This window comes from Equus przewalskii, chromosome 6, assembly GCF_037783145.1.
Source record: "Equus przewalskii isolate Varuska chromosome 6, EquPr2, whole genome shotgun sequence".
NCBI classification, from domain to species: domain Eukaryota; kingdom Metazoa; phylum Chordata; class Mammalia; order Perissodactyla; family Equidae; genus Equus; species Equus przewalskii.
The window spans coordinates 91,877,670-91,895,705 of NC_091836.1; the positions used below are offsets into that span (position 1 = coordinate 91,877,670).

Here is an 18,036-nt window from a genome sequence, read left to right on the forward strand (position 1 = left end):
CATCTGCACATGATGAAGGTTGTTTCTGTGATTAGGCTACATTATGTGGCCAGGGTGAAGAGGTTTCTGCAGATGTAATTAGGTCCATAATCGGCTCACTTTGAGAAACCTAAGGGAAGATCAACCTGGGTGCGTTGGACCTAATCAGGTGAACCCTTTGAAAGAAGGTCTAAGTTCAGAGCCTGGAAGAAGCAGAGACACACTTGCCTGCTGGCCTCGAGGAAGCAAGCCGCCATGCCTCCTTATGGCTGCAAGGAGATCAATTCTGCCAACAGCCATGTGAGCCTGGAACAAGATACTGAGCCTCAGAAGGGATCACAAACCCGGCTTGATTGCAGACTTGTGAGGCCCCGATCAGAGGACCCAGTTAAACTGTGCCTGGACACCTGACCCATGTAGATTTAAACCCTGTTTGTAGTAACTTTGTTATGCAACAACAGAAAGCAAGTACACAGAATGTGTCCTAGCAATGTGGCTGACAACTTCTGTGATTTCAAAGGGCTAATGAGCACGAACTACATACCTAGGTTATCTGCCACAACTGTAACGTGACAAAGCCACAGGGACTGCAAATTCTACTATGATTAGTTCCTGGCGTTCATAATGGAAGGAAATACTATATTTTAGCTGTAGGTTAGTAAAAATAAAGGTTTATTTTTTGCCCAACAAAGTTCACAGATACCCTCAATTCTATCTGGATTGCTTGGGAAGAAGGTATGGACTCAAGTAAAAACTCCCTGCGCATAAAGTTTCTTTCTAAGTAAGAATGTGCACTGGGCGTTGTTAGAAAGAATTTCTACAGATTCTCTATATTGAAACAGAAAATGCATTCACTGTGATCTTCAGTTATCCAAAACTTTCAATTAAGCAAAGCTTCCTTTCAGTTAATATGCATTTTATTACATTATTGGAGGCAAACAGAGGAACAGTTTGGTGCTGTTTCTAAACTGTGTTCTTTTTAATTAGACTACTTTCAAAAATATTTGGGCATATGAAAGACATAAAATAATTCTGCTTAAATAAAGACCTGATTTTCAAATGGATTCATCTGTTTGGGAAATGGGAGAGAGAGTTTTATCAGAAATCCAGACACTTAAAATCTCTATATTCTTGCGTGTTAAAGTGAAAACGTGCATATTATTCTGTATGGATGACCATCACGCACAGCTCATGATTTTACTGTATCGGAAACATTGAGGCCATTCCTTTAAAAGGAACAAATTAACTTTCAGGACAGCATTGATTTTAGCCACCAAGTTACATGTCTAGGTTGTTTTAAGCAGAAATATTTGACCTCCTTCTTTTCACATTTTTTGAAATTTAATGCACTAGTAATCTAAAAATACAGTATATGTTTTTACCTTGTTTCTGTGCTCTCCCTGATCTGCTGGCAACAATGAAATATTAGCTCACAGGGGAATCTTGCAGCTTGAGTTACTTTGTGCTGTTGCCATGTGGTTACTGATTGGAAGAAAAATCCGCTGTCGGCATATGAAGTTGAATGAAACTTCCTGAGTATTGTGCCAGCTTAGAAACACACTCAACACCTGGTGCCTTTGTAAAACACTTATTGTCTTTGATAGATTCTGTGGGGTCTGCTCAATGCACTGCAGACGGATGCTTGGATTAGATGTCGCCTTGCACAGCTGGTGCCACTGGGTCAGTGTGAACCTCTGTGCTCCACTCCTGTCTCCTTGTCAGCACAGCTGTACTCCTCAGTGCGTTGGATCTGAGTGTTGCTGGAACCACGCAGCTCAGTTTTCCCTTGTGTTGAAAGTCTATCTTATAGATATCCATTAGCCTCTGTTTCTTGGGTTGATGAGACATACATTCACATTTCCCTAAGATGCGTTATGTAGCTATTGCATTTTAGAAGAATGCTTTTACAAATATGGTGAAATGTAACCATTTGTGAACCGAAGTAAAGGGCATTTATTGACTCATTATATTGTTCTTTTAACTTTTCTTTGTAGCTAGCTAAGAAGTGAAAAAAAATAATAATGCTTGAAAAGAGAAGCACGCCAAAGGTAGACATGTAAGAAGGGGGAGGGGAGACAGCCTGTTCCTAAGAGGAAAGCTCTATCCAGGGAATACCGACTTTTCTCTCTCCACAGTAATTCTGGCACTTTTCCCACCATCAGCAGGTGCGATTTATAGTAAACTGAAACAATGCCCACAGACACCCACAGAAGGAATTTCCCAGGCTGTAGTAAGCATCAAATTAGTTATCACAAAATTCTGGAAAAAGGAATAAAAACAATTGATCAATAGATAAGAAGCATTAAAATCAAAACAAAATCAAACAACAAAAACCTAACAAACAAAGAATTAATAAGGCAAATAGACTTTAAAACAAGCTCAATTCTTAGCTTCAGAGACAGAGGAAGACATGACACCCATAAAACAAAAGTTTGCCACGAAAAATCACCAACTGTAGATCATGAAAATTTCTTATATAATTCTTTATAAAAAGTACCTAAAGAAATATTCAAAAGGCCTTCAGTGAAATATTTAGATTTTAAATAAACAGATATTGTTTAAAACTTCCTAAATAACACAGGGAATTAAGCTAGGATATGGATTTATAAAATAAAACATCCAGATTAAAATTTCTACCAGCAATCAGCAGAAAAGGAAAAGGAAATTCCAATAATGCTCTATAAAGTTCCCTAGAGAAGAAAACTGAGATACTTGAGGAAATAAAATATTCAAAGAAGTTATATTATTTTTAAAAATTTTCCAACTTTAATAAAAGATCCGAATCTTCATAAGTGTCCATACACTGCTAAGTAAGATAATGAATATACGAATCATTTGTAGGTATCATGTAACATTTGAGAAAAATAAAATTATACAAAATCCTTAAAATATCTGAGAAAAAAAACCCAATAAAGTTTGTTTTCAGAAAAGGATTGGATTAAAATCGTTCATCAAAATGGCGGCACCTGGCAGAATGCAATGGTGTAGTACATTCAGAGTGGCAAACAAAAATTGCTTTTCATATAAAATCTTGTATTCAAATCAGGATACACGTTTGAGGGACAATTAAGACTAAATAAATGAGAAGTTCATTAAAAATAACTAAACTGTTTGAAAAAAATTAGGAACAATAAAAATGTTCTAAAATAAACAAAAATGATAAACTTTTAATCTTATCTCCCAAAGGTAACCACTTTTAACCTTTTGATATATTCCATGTAGTCTTCTGCTTATGCACTTATTAGAATATTGATGCTTACATTTTATCAGTTTGTAGTATCATTTTTTCCTTAATATTATAATGTTCCCCATAGTAAAATTGCTTTACAAATATATTTTTAATGTCTGGGTCTTATTCCACTGAGTAGCTATGTAGTAACATTTATAATCTTACTGGATATTTCCTTTGCTTTTTTTTTCTATCATATATACTGTGATGATCATCTTTATATGTAAATTTTTTTCTATGTTTCAGGTTATTTTTTTTTTGGAAGGATTTCTAAGTGTAGTTTTACTGATGCAGCCAATCTGATATTTATCAAACATTTGTGAAACTCAAAAGCTTTTTCCCTAGGTGACTTTTACTAATTGCATTCACAATAAGTGTGAAGGCTCCACACTTTCTAAACAGGAGGATCTGGGGAGTTGCTTAAAAAGTGAGGTTGAAGGTGGATTAAGGGTGGAATTTAAGAAGGCCAGAAGGAATCAATGGGTACCATTAAAAGCTGGGACCTGCATGGGGCTGGCCCGGTGGCTTAGTGGCTAATTTCGTGCACTCTGCTTCAGTGGCTGGGGTTCACAGATTTGGATGCTGGGTGCAGACCTAGAGCCGATCATCAAGCCATGCTGTGGCGGCATCCCACATACAAAATAGAGGAAGATTGGTGCAGTTCCTGAAGCAAAAAGAGGAAGATTGGCAACAGGTGTTGGCTTGGAGACAATCTTCCTCACCCCCCCCCCCCCCGGCCCCCCAAAAAAGCTGAGACCTGCAGATGGAGACGGAGAACTGCAGAGAAAGAGGCTCCTCCTCAGCGGTGGTAGCGCACTGAAGCAATGTCTGGAGTGACACTTCCTCCTCAGCCCTGAGTCATTTGTTTTGTAAGGAAGAATCTCATGAAAAGTATCTGGAAACACAGGCAAAGTCTGTAGAGGAAATGATACCAAGGCCTTTGTAACTAGAGATGAGCGTTTCTAAGGAAACTTCTGCAGAGTTGAAACAGAAGGAAAGAGATGAGTAGGTGGGGCCTCCATTGAAAATAGTCCCTGTGTTAACATTCAAACATGAAATTGAAATGAATGCAGGTGCTGTTCTGAGATGATTTAATTTTCTAGCACTATATGCAAGCTGTGAAGTTAACAAGAAATTACATAATTGAATCTTTTCCCCTGACCTGGACGGGAGGGTTTCCTCTGGGATGCATTCAGATTTCGATCATAGGAAGGGTGCTGCCCACAGGACTCATTAAAAATAAATTCTTGTCCTTAAAGTTTGAAAGTCAAGACATGTTTTAGCGTTATTACTCCTATTTGGTGATGAGGGATTGTGTTAGTGAAAAAACAAAACTAAACAAAAACCAGCATCCTGTTGAAAAACTGGGGCAAGAGGAAAGCATGATGGAAAGAGTACATGCACTCACTTAGACTTCCATTTTCTTCTAGTCTTCACCCCATTATTCACTTACTCTCTGGCTTTCTACAAGTCACTTAAACTTTCAGCCCTATCGTCAGTTTTCTGCACAATTTTCTTGTGAGAATACAGTGAAATAATAAATAGAAACATTCTTTAATAATGGCAAAGTGCTATATACATGTTAAATGCCATTATTAATATTGTCCATGGGGATCTGCCAGCTATTCCTCTGCATAGTCAAAATACACAGTAAGTATTTCAGCTCCTCAAATTGTGTGTTCTTGAACATATGAATTTAAACGTGCAATTTGAATGCATCGTGTGTTAAAGGCATTAGACCATGCACCCTGCAGAATGGGGGTCAGTGTGGGCAGGATACAGTTTGTACATTCAAAGAGCTGATTTTTGTTCCAAAGATTTCTGGCTTGCACTCCAGATTTCTAAGAACATTTAACTCTCAGCAATCCAAGGACCTGAGCAAAAGATAGCAAGTGATTTTCAAAAGGCTTAGTCAAAAATATAAAATATACCATCTGAGCAGACAGATGGACTCTTGGAATTCAGCAAGGGCCTTGAAAAGGCTGCTGTTTGCATTGGTTGAACAGAATAGGATTCTTAGCAGTCTATGCACCCTAACACTCAAGTCTTCTGACTCCTTTCAGGGCAGTAAATTCTCTAAAGCAAAAGCTCGAAGAGGGGCCGGCCCTGTGGTTGAGTAAAGTCCGCGCGCTCTACTTCACTAGCCCAGGGTTTCGCGGGTTTGGATCCTTGGCTCAGACATGGCACTCCTCATCAAGCCATGCTGAGATGGCGTACCACATGCCACAACTAGAAGGACCTACAACTAGAATATACAACTATGTACTGGAGGGCTTTGGGGGGAAGAAGAAGAAGGGGAAAAAAGAAAAGAAGATTGGCAACAGATGTTAGCTCAGGGCCAATCTTTAAAAAAAAAAAAAAAAAGCTCGAAGAATGCAGAGGATTCCTGGGATGGATACTTTTCCCTAGAGTTTATGAATTAACATTTATAGAAATGAGAACTATAAAGCAGCAAAACTGGCAATAAGTAACACCAGTGTCAAGTGGTGAGCACTGTGTTGACTGCTATAGGGGATAAATACAGCCTGCCTTCAGAGAGTTCATAGTGCAAGTTTGGTCAAGTTATTACAGGAAAACCGCTATGGTTTTCTCACCTTTTAATCATTAGTTTCACTGCTAGTGCTTATATGGAAACTTTTGCTTGAAAGGAATAGAAACTCAACTGCAACACGTCCGCATAAAAAGGAAAGTATTAGTCTCACTGAAGAGTCCAGAGAAGGTCTAGCGAGCTTCAGGCATGGCTGGATACAGGAACTCAAAGAACATCCCCATAATTTGGTGTGTGTTTCTTTATCTCTTGTCTTTCCCCTTATAGTTTCTTCACAAATTGTCTCTCTCCCTGTGGAGAAAAATGACATGCTGGAAGGTCCAGAAATGTATCTATACAAATTAACAACAGCTGCAGCAATGCCTGTGTGTCCATCACTGAATGAGTTACTGTAGCCAAAGGTGTGCAATCCTGTGATTGATGAGCTTTCCATGGGACGGGAAGCCATACAAGAGTTACTCTTCTGAATAAATACACTGCTTTTTCTAGGAGAGACAGTAGACGCGGAGCATCAAAACCACCGATGTCTATTGCACTGCACGTCCCCTGCTCTCTGTTATTTATAAATACTTTATCTCAAAACTCAACTTTCCTCTTGAGAAATGAAGTGTACAAAAGGCCGATGAGAAGAAAGGGCAGGTAAGGGTTTTATGTATGACTTTGCACAATTAGAACTTGAGTATACATTGTATTTTCCTGCATAGTTACATGTCTATTATGTCCATTTTCCAACCATATGTTTCAAAATGTTCAAAAGAAGTAGTCAAATGAGTTTTTCATTAAACTTTTTTCTTGAAGCAGAAAGCCTGGGTTTAAGTACCTAGTGAAATAGAATCTCAAAAACCTGCGGCTGGCAGGCAGCAAGGTACAACACTGGGAAGGGAAATCAGGAGAACCGAGTTCAGGACCCAGCTCTGACAGTAGCTGCCTTGTGACCTTGGGAAAATGTTCTTTTGACTTCAGCTTTCTCCTCGGTGGAATAAAGGAGTTAAGGCAAGCAGTGCTTGTGCCCAGGCTTATCCAGATGCAAAATAAGCCGTTTGTCCACCCCATGCATCAATTATTCCCCTCTTCCAAATGAGTTGTTTATTATTCTTGTGCCCAGTTGTTTTCAATTTTACTCAAGCATACTTTATCATCCAGTACTTTTCAATCTTATCCCTGGAATAAAAAATTAATTCTGTCTGGACTCACTAAATGCTTTTCTGATTGGTATTAATGCTTTGCTTTCAAATGAACTGTGCATTTTCACAGAGCTAACTTTTGGGGATTACAATTAATGCTACAATTGTTTTAAACCATTAGAGGAAAGTGCCAAATGAATCTTTTCTATTTTTTTTCCATCCCAATGTCCTGTGTAGTGAAAATGGCCACCCTCAGCTGTGGAAATGTGTTCAGGCTTGTGGAGGGGAGGATAGGATGTTTTGGTTTATTTAAGCAGGCACATTTTGTAGCAACAGACAGTAGCTACGCCTCATTAGTTTTATCGGGACCTCATGTTCAGCATTTGAGAAATTGTGCTTTGCTAGTGCTATGCCAAATAGGCACCTGGTCTCTTTTCTAGACTTTAAAAAGGCGGATTCTCTAGGTTTAGGTCATCAGTCTTGAAAAGTCTTGTCCTAAAGAAAAGAGAGAAGAAAAAGAATTATAATTGAAGACCTTACTTAACTGATTAGATCTCCTTTACTCTCTTGGGCTGTGGACTTTTCACTTTAAGTAGCTAATGGTTGGATACCAAGCATAGAGAGAGAGCAATCAATTGTATGTTTATCTGGCTGTGTTCTGAAATGATAATAATGAAAAAAACCTAAAGCATACTTCATTATAGCAATTTATTTCCAATAAAAAACTGTAGTTAGAAACAATGCTATAAATATAAATTGAGAGAGTAAAATGTAGTCTAGTTAATGTTCCTCAGAGAAGATGCTCGATGTAATCTTGCATTTTCGTTTTTCTAGTTGAGAATACAGTGTTCCTCTGAGCAACACCAGGCTAGGAGTCACAACCCTGGCCCGAGGCTGCAGCTCTGGTAGTCATCGTTGGTGCCATGGAAGTCACAGGGCTTCCCTGCTCTTAACCTCAAGTACATTTCCTAAAAATAGCAGTTATTTTATTATCTTTTCTTACCTGAGGATCATTGTGGTCTCAATAAGCTTCACAGACACTAGAAGTTAACTCTACGATGTTATCATTCCCAGCTTACAGATCAGCTGAACCTTCAAATAGTGAAATCTTTAAGATCAGTTGTAGCGTATGAACGAGGCCCCGTTGACTCCGGTGAGTGAGGCCTGAATCTATGTCATTTGTCACATCAGATGCCCACCCTTCCAGTGTAGTGTAGACCACCTACCAAATGGCTACCTCAGGGTTCTTCCTAGTTTGCTGTCATTTGAAAGGGCAGACACATACACATTTATCTCAGGCTAGATACTTTATATTTATATTGATATAATTGTAAGCCATTTTAATTTGGGGAGTTTTTAATTAACTTATAGGAAACTGCCTTCATTTAAAAATTAGTTAGAAAAATGTTCCCAATAATTTTAGATTTTGTTTTCATTTCATTAAAAAAATTAACCAATTAGGTATTCATTTTGGTTTATGTGAAATCAATATTTATCTTTATATTTTTCTCAAAAGGGCTAGGCATTTGTCACCTAGAAGCCCTAACTGAGTAATCCAGCTTCCCCTGGGTTGTGAGTGTGCTAGTTTCTGTGCAGCTGTCTGTGTGTAACTGAGCCGGTACCCATGTGAATTAGTCTCTTTTCATAACGCATTTCCATTTCCTACTAAAGCTTGTTCTCCTTCATTATTCTTCCTACCAGAGATACCCAGGCTATTTTGTATATTTGTATCCTAAAAAAAATTAGAATAACTAAAAAAATCATTTTCTAAAATTCTACTCACATAGTGGTTAATATGAACTGAGTTAATATTATTAATTTAGGGTGCTTGATATAATTGATGTATTTACTACTGTAAGCCTTCCATCCCAAGAGAGCAGGAATATACCTTCGAATCTCTTCGAGTCTTCTTTTGTATCTGTGTAGAGTTTTAATGTTTTCTTCCTATAGATCTTGTCTATTTATTGTCTAACTTATTCCTAGTAGTTTTAGTATATTTTCTTTATAAATTGTATTTAAGACTGTTCTCCTTGGACTGTAAATATTCCCCTTACACACTCTGCTAATTCTCCTAGTTGTCATTTTATTGATCAATTAGCTTACTTCTAGTATCTGTCCTTATAAATAACACTGCTAGGAACTTCCCTGTATATGAAATTTTGATTTTGAAATCCTTGATACTCAGACAGATATAATAAAATACTGGATGCTAAAGTCCTAAGGATTTTCCTGTCTTTCTTGACCAAAGTCATCTTTCACCTAATCATCCCACACACGTGCACACAAACTTATAAGGTAAATTTAAGATATTTAGTACTGCCTACACAAGGACTCTAATGTACCTTTGTGGATGTCATTTTCGATGTGGGTAACTTTAGTGGACACACTGGCCGATGGTATTTTTCTGCAGGAGACTCTAAGAAGCGTCCCAGTACCTGGACATCACATGAAACTAGTTGAAATATGTGTGCTGAATCTTCCAGGATGTTAGGCCTTACTAACGATCGTAAGACACAAAGGTAATTGATGTAATCAATAGACTAAATGAGGGAAAGTGTTTTAATTGTGCTTCCAAAGCAGGAGTAAGGGATATTTATTTAATTTTCTTTTCCTTTACTTACTCTCAGCAGGAAAAAGCCCACTCTATTTGGCACGCATAGAGCTGACTAACAGACTGACAGCAAATGTGAGGCAATGGGCTTTTCAGCAAAGTAATTCTGGAGAAGTTGCATTTGTAATTGAGAGATATCTCTGTGTGTGATTTATTAAATATTGTGCAATGTAGTTATATTCAAATATTGAACCTACCTACCTAGTGCTAGAAAACAATCGTACTCATATATTCTGAATTGTGCAGTGAGGTCAACTTTTTCTTGCTTACTGAGGCAAATCTTGCACGTAAGCCTTTAGTCCCTTTAGAAGTAGTTGCAAACTTACCAGTATGGTGAAACTGGTCTCCCTGAGCACAATAAAGTACTAAATATGAAGATGGAGTTAAAATTATAATTTTGATTTGTCCAATTTATTTGCAATTATTTTGGGGAAGCCACAAAGAATTATTAATTATCTTATGGCAAGAGAATTTATATTTGTTATACAGTGACTGTATACATTAGCATATGCTATTATGTTTAATTTATTACATTTAATTGAATTAAGTCAAGAGCTCAAATGAGCTGTTTGGGATGAGGCCCATTAAGATTAAGTGAGTTGTCCAAGATTATGGAGCTTGGACAACTTCCAATTACTTCCAAAACTTCCACTTACTAAGTCCTCTGAATGTTTCTGTTTTTCTTTCAAATTTTGAAATATTTGACGTTACTGATCAGCCTCCATTTAAGGACTAGAACCGTTCATCAGTTAACGTCAGGGATGCATTCTGAGAAATGTCTCCTTAAGAGATTTCATTATTGTGCGAACGTCATAGAGTGTACTTACACAAACCTAGATGGTATAGCCTACCACACGCCTACACCTAGGCTACCTGGTACTAATCTTATGGGACCACTGTCTTTTATGCAGTCCGGCATTGACCAAAACATCATTATGTGGCACACGACTGTCATTGATATACAGCCACAATTTAAAAAATAATAATGTTAAGGGGTGAGAATTACCATTTGTTATAAACTTAGTGTGTGTTAACCACTGTGCTGGACGTTTCTTGTGTATGTTTTTAAACCTCACAATAACTGTAGAGTGGGGATTATTAGACACATTTGGCACTGTTGACTATGGTCCCCTTGAAACCGGCTTGGTTTTCTCTCAGTCCCGAGGACTTGCCTTGAGTCCAAATTCTGGTTTTTCTTTTATGTCCTTTTGCACTTGCCCAGGAGAGTGAGCTGGTGGCCTTTTTCTCTTGCTCGCTGCCTGTCCAGCAAGAGCTCTTTCCTGCTTTGGAGGCTTCTCCCTGTCTCTGTGCTTTGGTTGCAGAATGAAACAGTTCCCTCCTCTGCTCCGTCTCTCATGCTCCCGTAGGTGGGCGCCCCAGGCCTCTTCCCTTTGTCGGTTTCACAGAGAATCATTGGGAGGGTAACAATAACGCAAAACCAAAATGAAATAAAAATGTGGTGAAAGAACCCAGTTTTGAGAGTTCTAAACACTGCAGGATGTGCTCTGCAGTTTATAATTCCCTCAGGTACAATAAATGAGTCTGTTTGACTTCTCTCTGGCTATGGTTGAAGAATGGATTGCAGGCGACAGCTGCTGTGTGGTCTCACAAACTGTTTCTCAAAAGATTTGGTTTCCCTGAGTCTCTCCCTTCCATAAGGAAAAACAACCTGAACAGCATTCTTTGTTGGAAATGATGTTCATATTAACGTGTATTGTATTTGTGTTCTTCATCCTCATATCAACTGTAAAATGCAAAGTAAATAAGAAGTAATTGGCATGATTTTTCTTTACTCATTTAACATGTGCAAGGTGACATTTACATCTCTTCTATTGCTTTCTTTAGTGTGTATTTAAATGAGTTCACAAGTTCATGTGCAACTTCTGTCCCAAACTTTATTTCCCCATAATCCTAAACAACAAATGCTTCTGCCCTTAGACATATTCAGAAAAAAAAAAAAGAAAAAGAAAAAGAATAGAGTTAGATTTCCTGTATCCATCTGTGTTTCTCCCTCTTCCACTTTCCTTCCTCCCCTGCCTCCTCCCAGTACCATTTAACATCCCACATGCAGGATCCAATGGGGTTTTCCCTTGTGTCATTGCCCCACAGATGAAACTGCAGAGGAGGCATTTCAAATACCTTAGTGTGAGTCTTTCCTCTTCCCCATTCTGCAAGGAAAAGACAATGTTGCAATTTTAACTTAAAAATCTGCACTCAATTTTTACCTAGAAACAGTGTTCATGTATCATGTATGTTATGTCCTGACAGGAATTTTTAGCCAGTTTCTAGCAAGTGAGCTGAGCTTTGAAACCTGACTCCTTCAGGTTGGAAACTGTGATACAGTCACATTTTCACAGTAGACATGACCTTGATGTTTGTTTTTTATCCTATAATCACTTTAAGAAAATTAGGCTGTAGTTCAGGTACAAGGTAAATCAATAAACTCTTTAAAGTGGGATCGGGTTGTCTGAACAAAATTTTACACATGGACCACTGTCTAGATGGAAAAGAGAGGCTGTTTTCTCTAACAGACTCACGGACAGAAACATGGTCGGCATTTCTGAATTTTGTATGTGAGGCTTTCAAAATATGTTTGCTATCAAGGGAATAGAAAATATCTCAATTTTCCTGAAAATTTGTATGGCAATTTTAGGGACCATAGATGATTTGGGATTATTGTCATAAATTATGAAGTAATTTCCATAGGGTCAAATTTTTGCTCATTTGTTATGTTAGAGAATTTTAACATTATTCACAGAATGTTATAAATGCTCAATCATTTAACAGAAAATTAGTTTGCCATAGAGGATTTCCGAAATACAACCATCATGGTTGAAAATGGAATATAATCATTTTACTTGACATCTACTATATGAGCTTTTGAATAAAAGTTACTGTATTATTATATTTTTAGTATGTGGTGACTATTGATGGCTAAAGTAAGAAAAGAATTTAGTTCCCTAAAAGTTAGTTTCGAGAAATACCTGATTGGCTATTTTTAAATTATTATTATTATCTCTGTCCTACAAAATTCCCAATGTTTTTCATGTTTCTTAAAGCATACACCAAGCAACAAAATGCTAATTGTAGATTTTATTGTTCTTTATCTTATGTGGCAGAATTAGAACAGGAGACTGGAAATCAGTGAAAGGATATTGGATCTTGAAAGAGCTTTTAGAGAGAGAGGAAGTTTATATAGGCTGAAATTTTTCCCATGAAGCCCAATTTACTCTCTGAAAAACCACATAAATAGTTTATGGATAGTCTGTTGAAGATGTTGTCCTTACACGGTTTTTTTAAAAAATCTTTTCCCCAAATCACAAAGCATTAGTTCAAATATAACCCAAACACCTTTGATAAAAACTGTTTATGTTATTGTTAAAATGTACCAGTTCAGGAATTGCAATATAACAAATTCAAAATGATACTTGTCCACTCAAGTTAACAGCTGACGAAAATGAATAAAACTGGCTGACCCAGTTAGGATCAGACAAATTTTATTTGATGCGGAGATAGCACTGAAACTTTCTTAGTGGTATCTGATTTTCTAATATTCCTTAATAAAAGTTTCTCATAGCTTTTATAATATGACCCTAAGAGAATATTCTAAATAATGGAATTGAAAATTTTTGTGGAGAATACAAGCAACAGACCAATGAAGTATGTTATTTTACTTTTCTGTCTGCAGTGCGTATTACTGTATTCGTGTTCGTCTCTTTCCCTTGTCCCCGCTTTAATTGAGGTCTCCATCCTCACTGCCTGTCTCTGCCGTTGGAGCCTGCCTCTTGCCTCCACTCCAAACTCCCTGCAATCTAGTCTCTACTTACAAAGCATCAAAATCTCTGAAATCATAAATTACTCTGTAAAATCATTTTCTTTTGCTCTTAGAATAATGTACCAAGATTTTTCCAGATCTCATAAATCCAGGCATGATCCTGTCCTTGTCTAACCTTTATTTAATTCACCTTGCTCTGCCTTCTTTCTGTTTTCAGCCACAGTGAACCCTTTAATGGCCTTGAACACACCACGGTTGCCCTGGTCTCAGAGCCCTCACCCATGCTCTTCCTTCTATCGGAAATTCTAAAGCCCCTGCTCTCTGCACCACAGACAGGCACTTTCACCTTCTTCAGGCCTCCTCATGTAACGTTTCACCAACATCTTCCCTGACCACTCTGTCTAGGTAGATCTATCTATAATCTTTTTTCTTATTGTTGTTTGTTTATTTTCTGTAAGTTATTTACCACAATTTGTAAATGTGAATATAAAACATGTACATTTTATACACACAGACACATGTGCATATCTCTATCTAGCTATCTATCTATCCATCTATCTAGATAGAAAAGGAGGGAGGGAGTGAAAGATTGGGGGGAATTAATAGATACATGGACAGATAGTTATTTTTTATTTCTTTCTTTGACCATTGCTAACTCCATGAAGGCAAGGACCATACATATTTTATTCACTAAAATATATCCAGTGCCTAAGATAAAGGATGAGTCAGAATAAGTATTCGATAAATTTTTATATCATCCGTGGATCAATGAATGAAAGAATGTATATCTAAGTTCAAACAGCTAGATGATTGTTACCAAGTCTTAAGAGTTCCAGCCCAAAACTCTTTCTACTATGCAATGTTGGACCCTGAGCCACACCTCCGAGGTACAGCTTTCCCTTATTTTCTCCTTTTTACTATATTCCAAACGTGTTTGTTGTAATTGTCCTAAAATCAAGTGTTTTATTAAACACGCCAATTGTGTCTTATATTTTATGTCCCCAGTGACTTCTGAGTCACTCGGTAAATAAGCTCCAAGTTTTAGACATTATTTCTTTTCAAGAAAAACATCCAAAGTATCTAACATAGTACAGGTCCATAGGTAGATTCTTATTTTAATATATACTTCTTAACTTTGAAATGTATCAGAAGAGAGCAAGGTTGTCTCAAAGGCAGGACTTTGTGTCCCTCTGGAAAGCATGGTACATCTCCCAATGTTAATTTAACCTTGACAAATGAGGGGTGAATTTATTTGCAGGAGAGTTCATATCATCATTGAGAAGCATTTATTCTTCCTTGAAAGGTTATTTTCTGCAAAATAAGATATAGCGCTGTGTCCAGGCATCCAGCCTGCTCTGCAAGAGAACAATCCTTGGCATTTAGACTAACTATTATGTCCTCTAGCTAGGAAATGAGTTGTGAGAGGTATTTTTCATTTCTAACTTCTGAGCGTAGTAACATTTTCAGAAAGCTTATACAGAGACAGCCACTGCTAAACAGGTTTTTTTTTTTCCCACTGGGTCGTGAAATAACAGATAGGTGGAAAGAATTGAGTTATTACCTTAGCTGGAGGAACTTCAGGTCAGGGGAAGACAGGGTCACGTCAGGTGAGATGAGTCAGACAGAGGAGAGTCTGTAGTTAAGCTTTGAACTTGATTGCATATGTGACCTTTGGCCAGTTATTTCACCTCTGCAAGCCTCATATGTTATATCATAACTTCCTCATATGGGTACTAAAAATTTTAATGGCATATCAGGCATTCACCACATGGTAACTTGAAGCAACAATAATAATGTGGACAAGTTACATTTCATCAAACACCGTGGAGCTATACTTTATTTTTATTGTTTATATTTTATTGTATTTATTTTTTTGAGGAAGATCAGCTCTGAGCTAACATCTGCTGCCAATCCTCCTCTTTTTGCTGAGGAAGACTGGCCCTGAGCTGATATTCATGCCCATCTTCCTCTACTTTATATGTGGGACACCTGCCACAGCATGGCTTGACAGGCCGTGCATAGGTGCACACCCAGGATCTGAACCGGCGAACCCCGGGCCGCCGAAGCAGAACGTACAAACTTAACCGCTGTGCCACCACACTGGCCCCCAGTTGTTTATATTTTAAGGATTTTTAAACAAATAAAATGTTAGAATATAAATTCCTAGTTATAGGAATTATGTCTATCTTAACTGCTTTTATATACACGTGGTATGCACTCACTGGATACTATTGAATGAATTAATTGATGGATAGATAAGTATTTCCCATGATTTCACATACTATGTGAGGTATGTATGATTACACATGCTGAAAGTTACCACCTAATTTTGAAACACTGATGTGAAAAAGAAATTAGCCAAGTTCAAGGATCTACATTAATGCTATTTTAAAATTACTTCTACTAAAAATGAGTAGAGATGAACGTTGGAAAGTAATGCGCAATTAGTCTAACATGTTTTCAGTAAGTTGTCAGATTATCAAGAGATTTTTCGGAAATCAAGATTCTCAAATCAACAAGCCACCTAAATCAATGAAGCTGGCCTTCTGTACTACCTGTTGATATGTGACAGGGACAATGTGATTAACTCAACTCTGAAACAATCCTTTGAGTATGCATAGTCTTAATTTAGCCTTTGCTCAAGAAGTTTAGAAATCTGACCAAAAATGTATGAAATGAAGCAGCAAGAGTTCCACCACTTCTCCTTGTCCAGCCTCCTGGCCTAGCCTCCAACAGGTAAAAACATTTGTGTAATCGTTGGTTGTAGAACCAAAGAAGAAAACTAAAAAGATTGGATAAATCTTCTTTAATATATCATCTCTTAAATAGTTAAGAGCTAGTACAATGTTAAATGAGAGCATATGCTTGGCTTTTCCATAATTTCTGCCATTCAAAGTCATAATGTACCTTCCTTAAATTTGGATAAAAAGATATAAATATAGACTGAACCTCTCTGAATTTGCATTTCTGATCCTTTTTAACATATAATGTATTATTCACACAATCTTTACTACATGCACAGTAAAACCTGGTGAATATGGAACATCTTAGAAATATGTCCTTTGTCATTAACTTGACTGTCTTTGCCTGTTCTCAGATGGACTTCTTAAAATGTCATGTAGATAAGGAAAATCAGTAAGATAAGGAAATAATTTGTGATGGTACAGAAATTCTTATTTCTGGCTAAAGAAAAATTGCAATTGTTTCTACACGCGTTTAGATGTTTTGCATTTTAACCAAAGTAACTATTAGCTTAGGGTGATGTTTTCTTATTTCAAGAATGTAATTTCTTCTGGGAAAAACGCCATCAAATCGCATCAAATTAGCTTTGCAGTACTCAGTGTACTAATGCAAATAGCGTGCAGTACAAATAAATTGAAACTGATTGAATTTTGGGGAGAGTAAAGTGAAGGTTAAAACATTTTATGTTAACATAAACACTGCACGTATCCAGTCTATTAATTCAAGACGTGTTAAAAATGCAGCTAATTCTTCTATGTAGCTCACCTCTAAGTGATGAAGAAAAGACACAGATGATCCAAAACATATTCAAGAATGCAATTAGACCAGATAGACTAGGTAATTCACCAACAAGATACATTGAGAGTCTGATATCTATTGTGTTCCTACTACTGTCTTCTATACACGAAGTAGTAAAGGGAGGGACATTATAAATAGAAGCTATTTGGGGCCATAAGGGAGTGAGAATTCTCTTAAGAATTGGGAAGCTCAAAAGAAATACCTCTTCTCTCAGTTCTTAACTCGAATACTTACTAACTTCTTAAGTCTTTCTACTTCCCAAGCAAGTAAAATGCCTTAGAACATCTCTATGAATAAATATTTGGGAAGACTTCCAAGATCACAGAATCCAAGAAACACGGTCTTTTAGAGAAACTAAGGAAATCACAGACTTCTACAGAGTGTTCAACTCCCTTATTTTGCATGAGAGTTGGTGTTAAAGTTTGGTCCAAAGTTGGGGAGTGGGTCCAAAGTTTGAGCAGCAGTTATGGACATTGGAAAGAGTATGGACTTCGGAATCAGGAAACCTGTAACACTGTTATTATCGTGTTGCTATTGTCGCCTTGGCAAGTCGGTTGTGTTTAGATGCTAAGCCTTAATTTCCTTATCTGGAAAATGAAGACAATAAAATGTCTTTTACATGAATTTTGTGAATAGTATTTGAGGACAGGTATGTCAAGTTCCTGATTGGTCATTATGATTGTGTTTAGCAGAGAGATCTTTGATCACTGGTCCCGAGCAAAACTTTTCCAGTTCCTAGTCTTAAAGCACAGTTAGGAAGTCTAGTCCAGCAATGCTGCAGACAGCTAGTAGAGAAGGAGAGGAAGACCCTTTCCTCTGCCGTCTCACTCCCTGGCTGACCTTGGGACATCCACTTTCTGTGCAGCAACCATTTCTTTCCCCTCGCAGGTAATCAAGTAGTTAAAAAAGGATGAGACACTGAGAAGTCAGTTAGACTGGAGCTGCACCTCACTGAGGAAAGCACATTCTGGGCATGCTAATCCTGCTCTGGGAGGGAGAGGCCCTGGGGCAATCTTTTAAAAAGATTTAAAAACCTTCGGACATGTTTGCCATCTAAGCAAGTCTAGTGCCGCTACAGAAGCAGCACAGGGAAGCCGCGAGCAACTTTAGAAAGAGTAAAAATAATGAGCCTTGCTCCTTTTGCAAGAAGGGCATCAGCACCTCTCTGCCCACCTTTTGCGTGCCTACAGGGGAGAATTGACTGTGGCTGCTATTCTCCTTGGCTTCTCT

At 37.6% G+C, this 18,036-nt stretch overlaps 1 protein-coding gene across 7 annotated transcripts in view; it reads left to right on the forward strand.

Annotated features, from left to right (window-relative positions):
- LUZP2 (leucine zipper protein 2) overlaps positions 1 to 18,036 on the forward strand; it is a 458,146-nt gene that overhangs the window by 157,904 nt on the left and 282,206 nt on the right. For 3 of the 7 annotated variants that reach the window (XM_070624543.1, XM_070624544.1, XM_070624545.1), the window contains exon 2: positions 6,246 to 6,395. The exons of the other annotated variants lie outside the window; for them this stretch is intronic. In XM_070624543.1, coding sequence (XP_070480644.1) covers positions 6,246 to 6,395 — 150 coding nt within the window. The remainder of the gene's footprint in view (positions 1 to 6,245; positions 6,396 to 18,036) is intronic. 7 annotated transcript variants of the gene reach the window in all.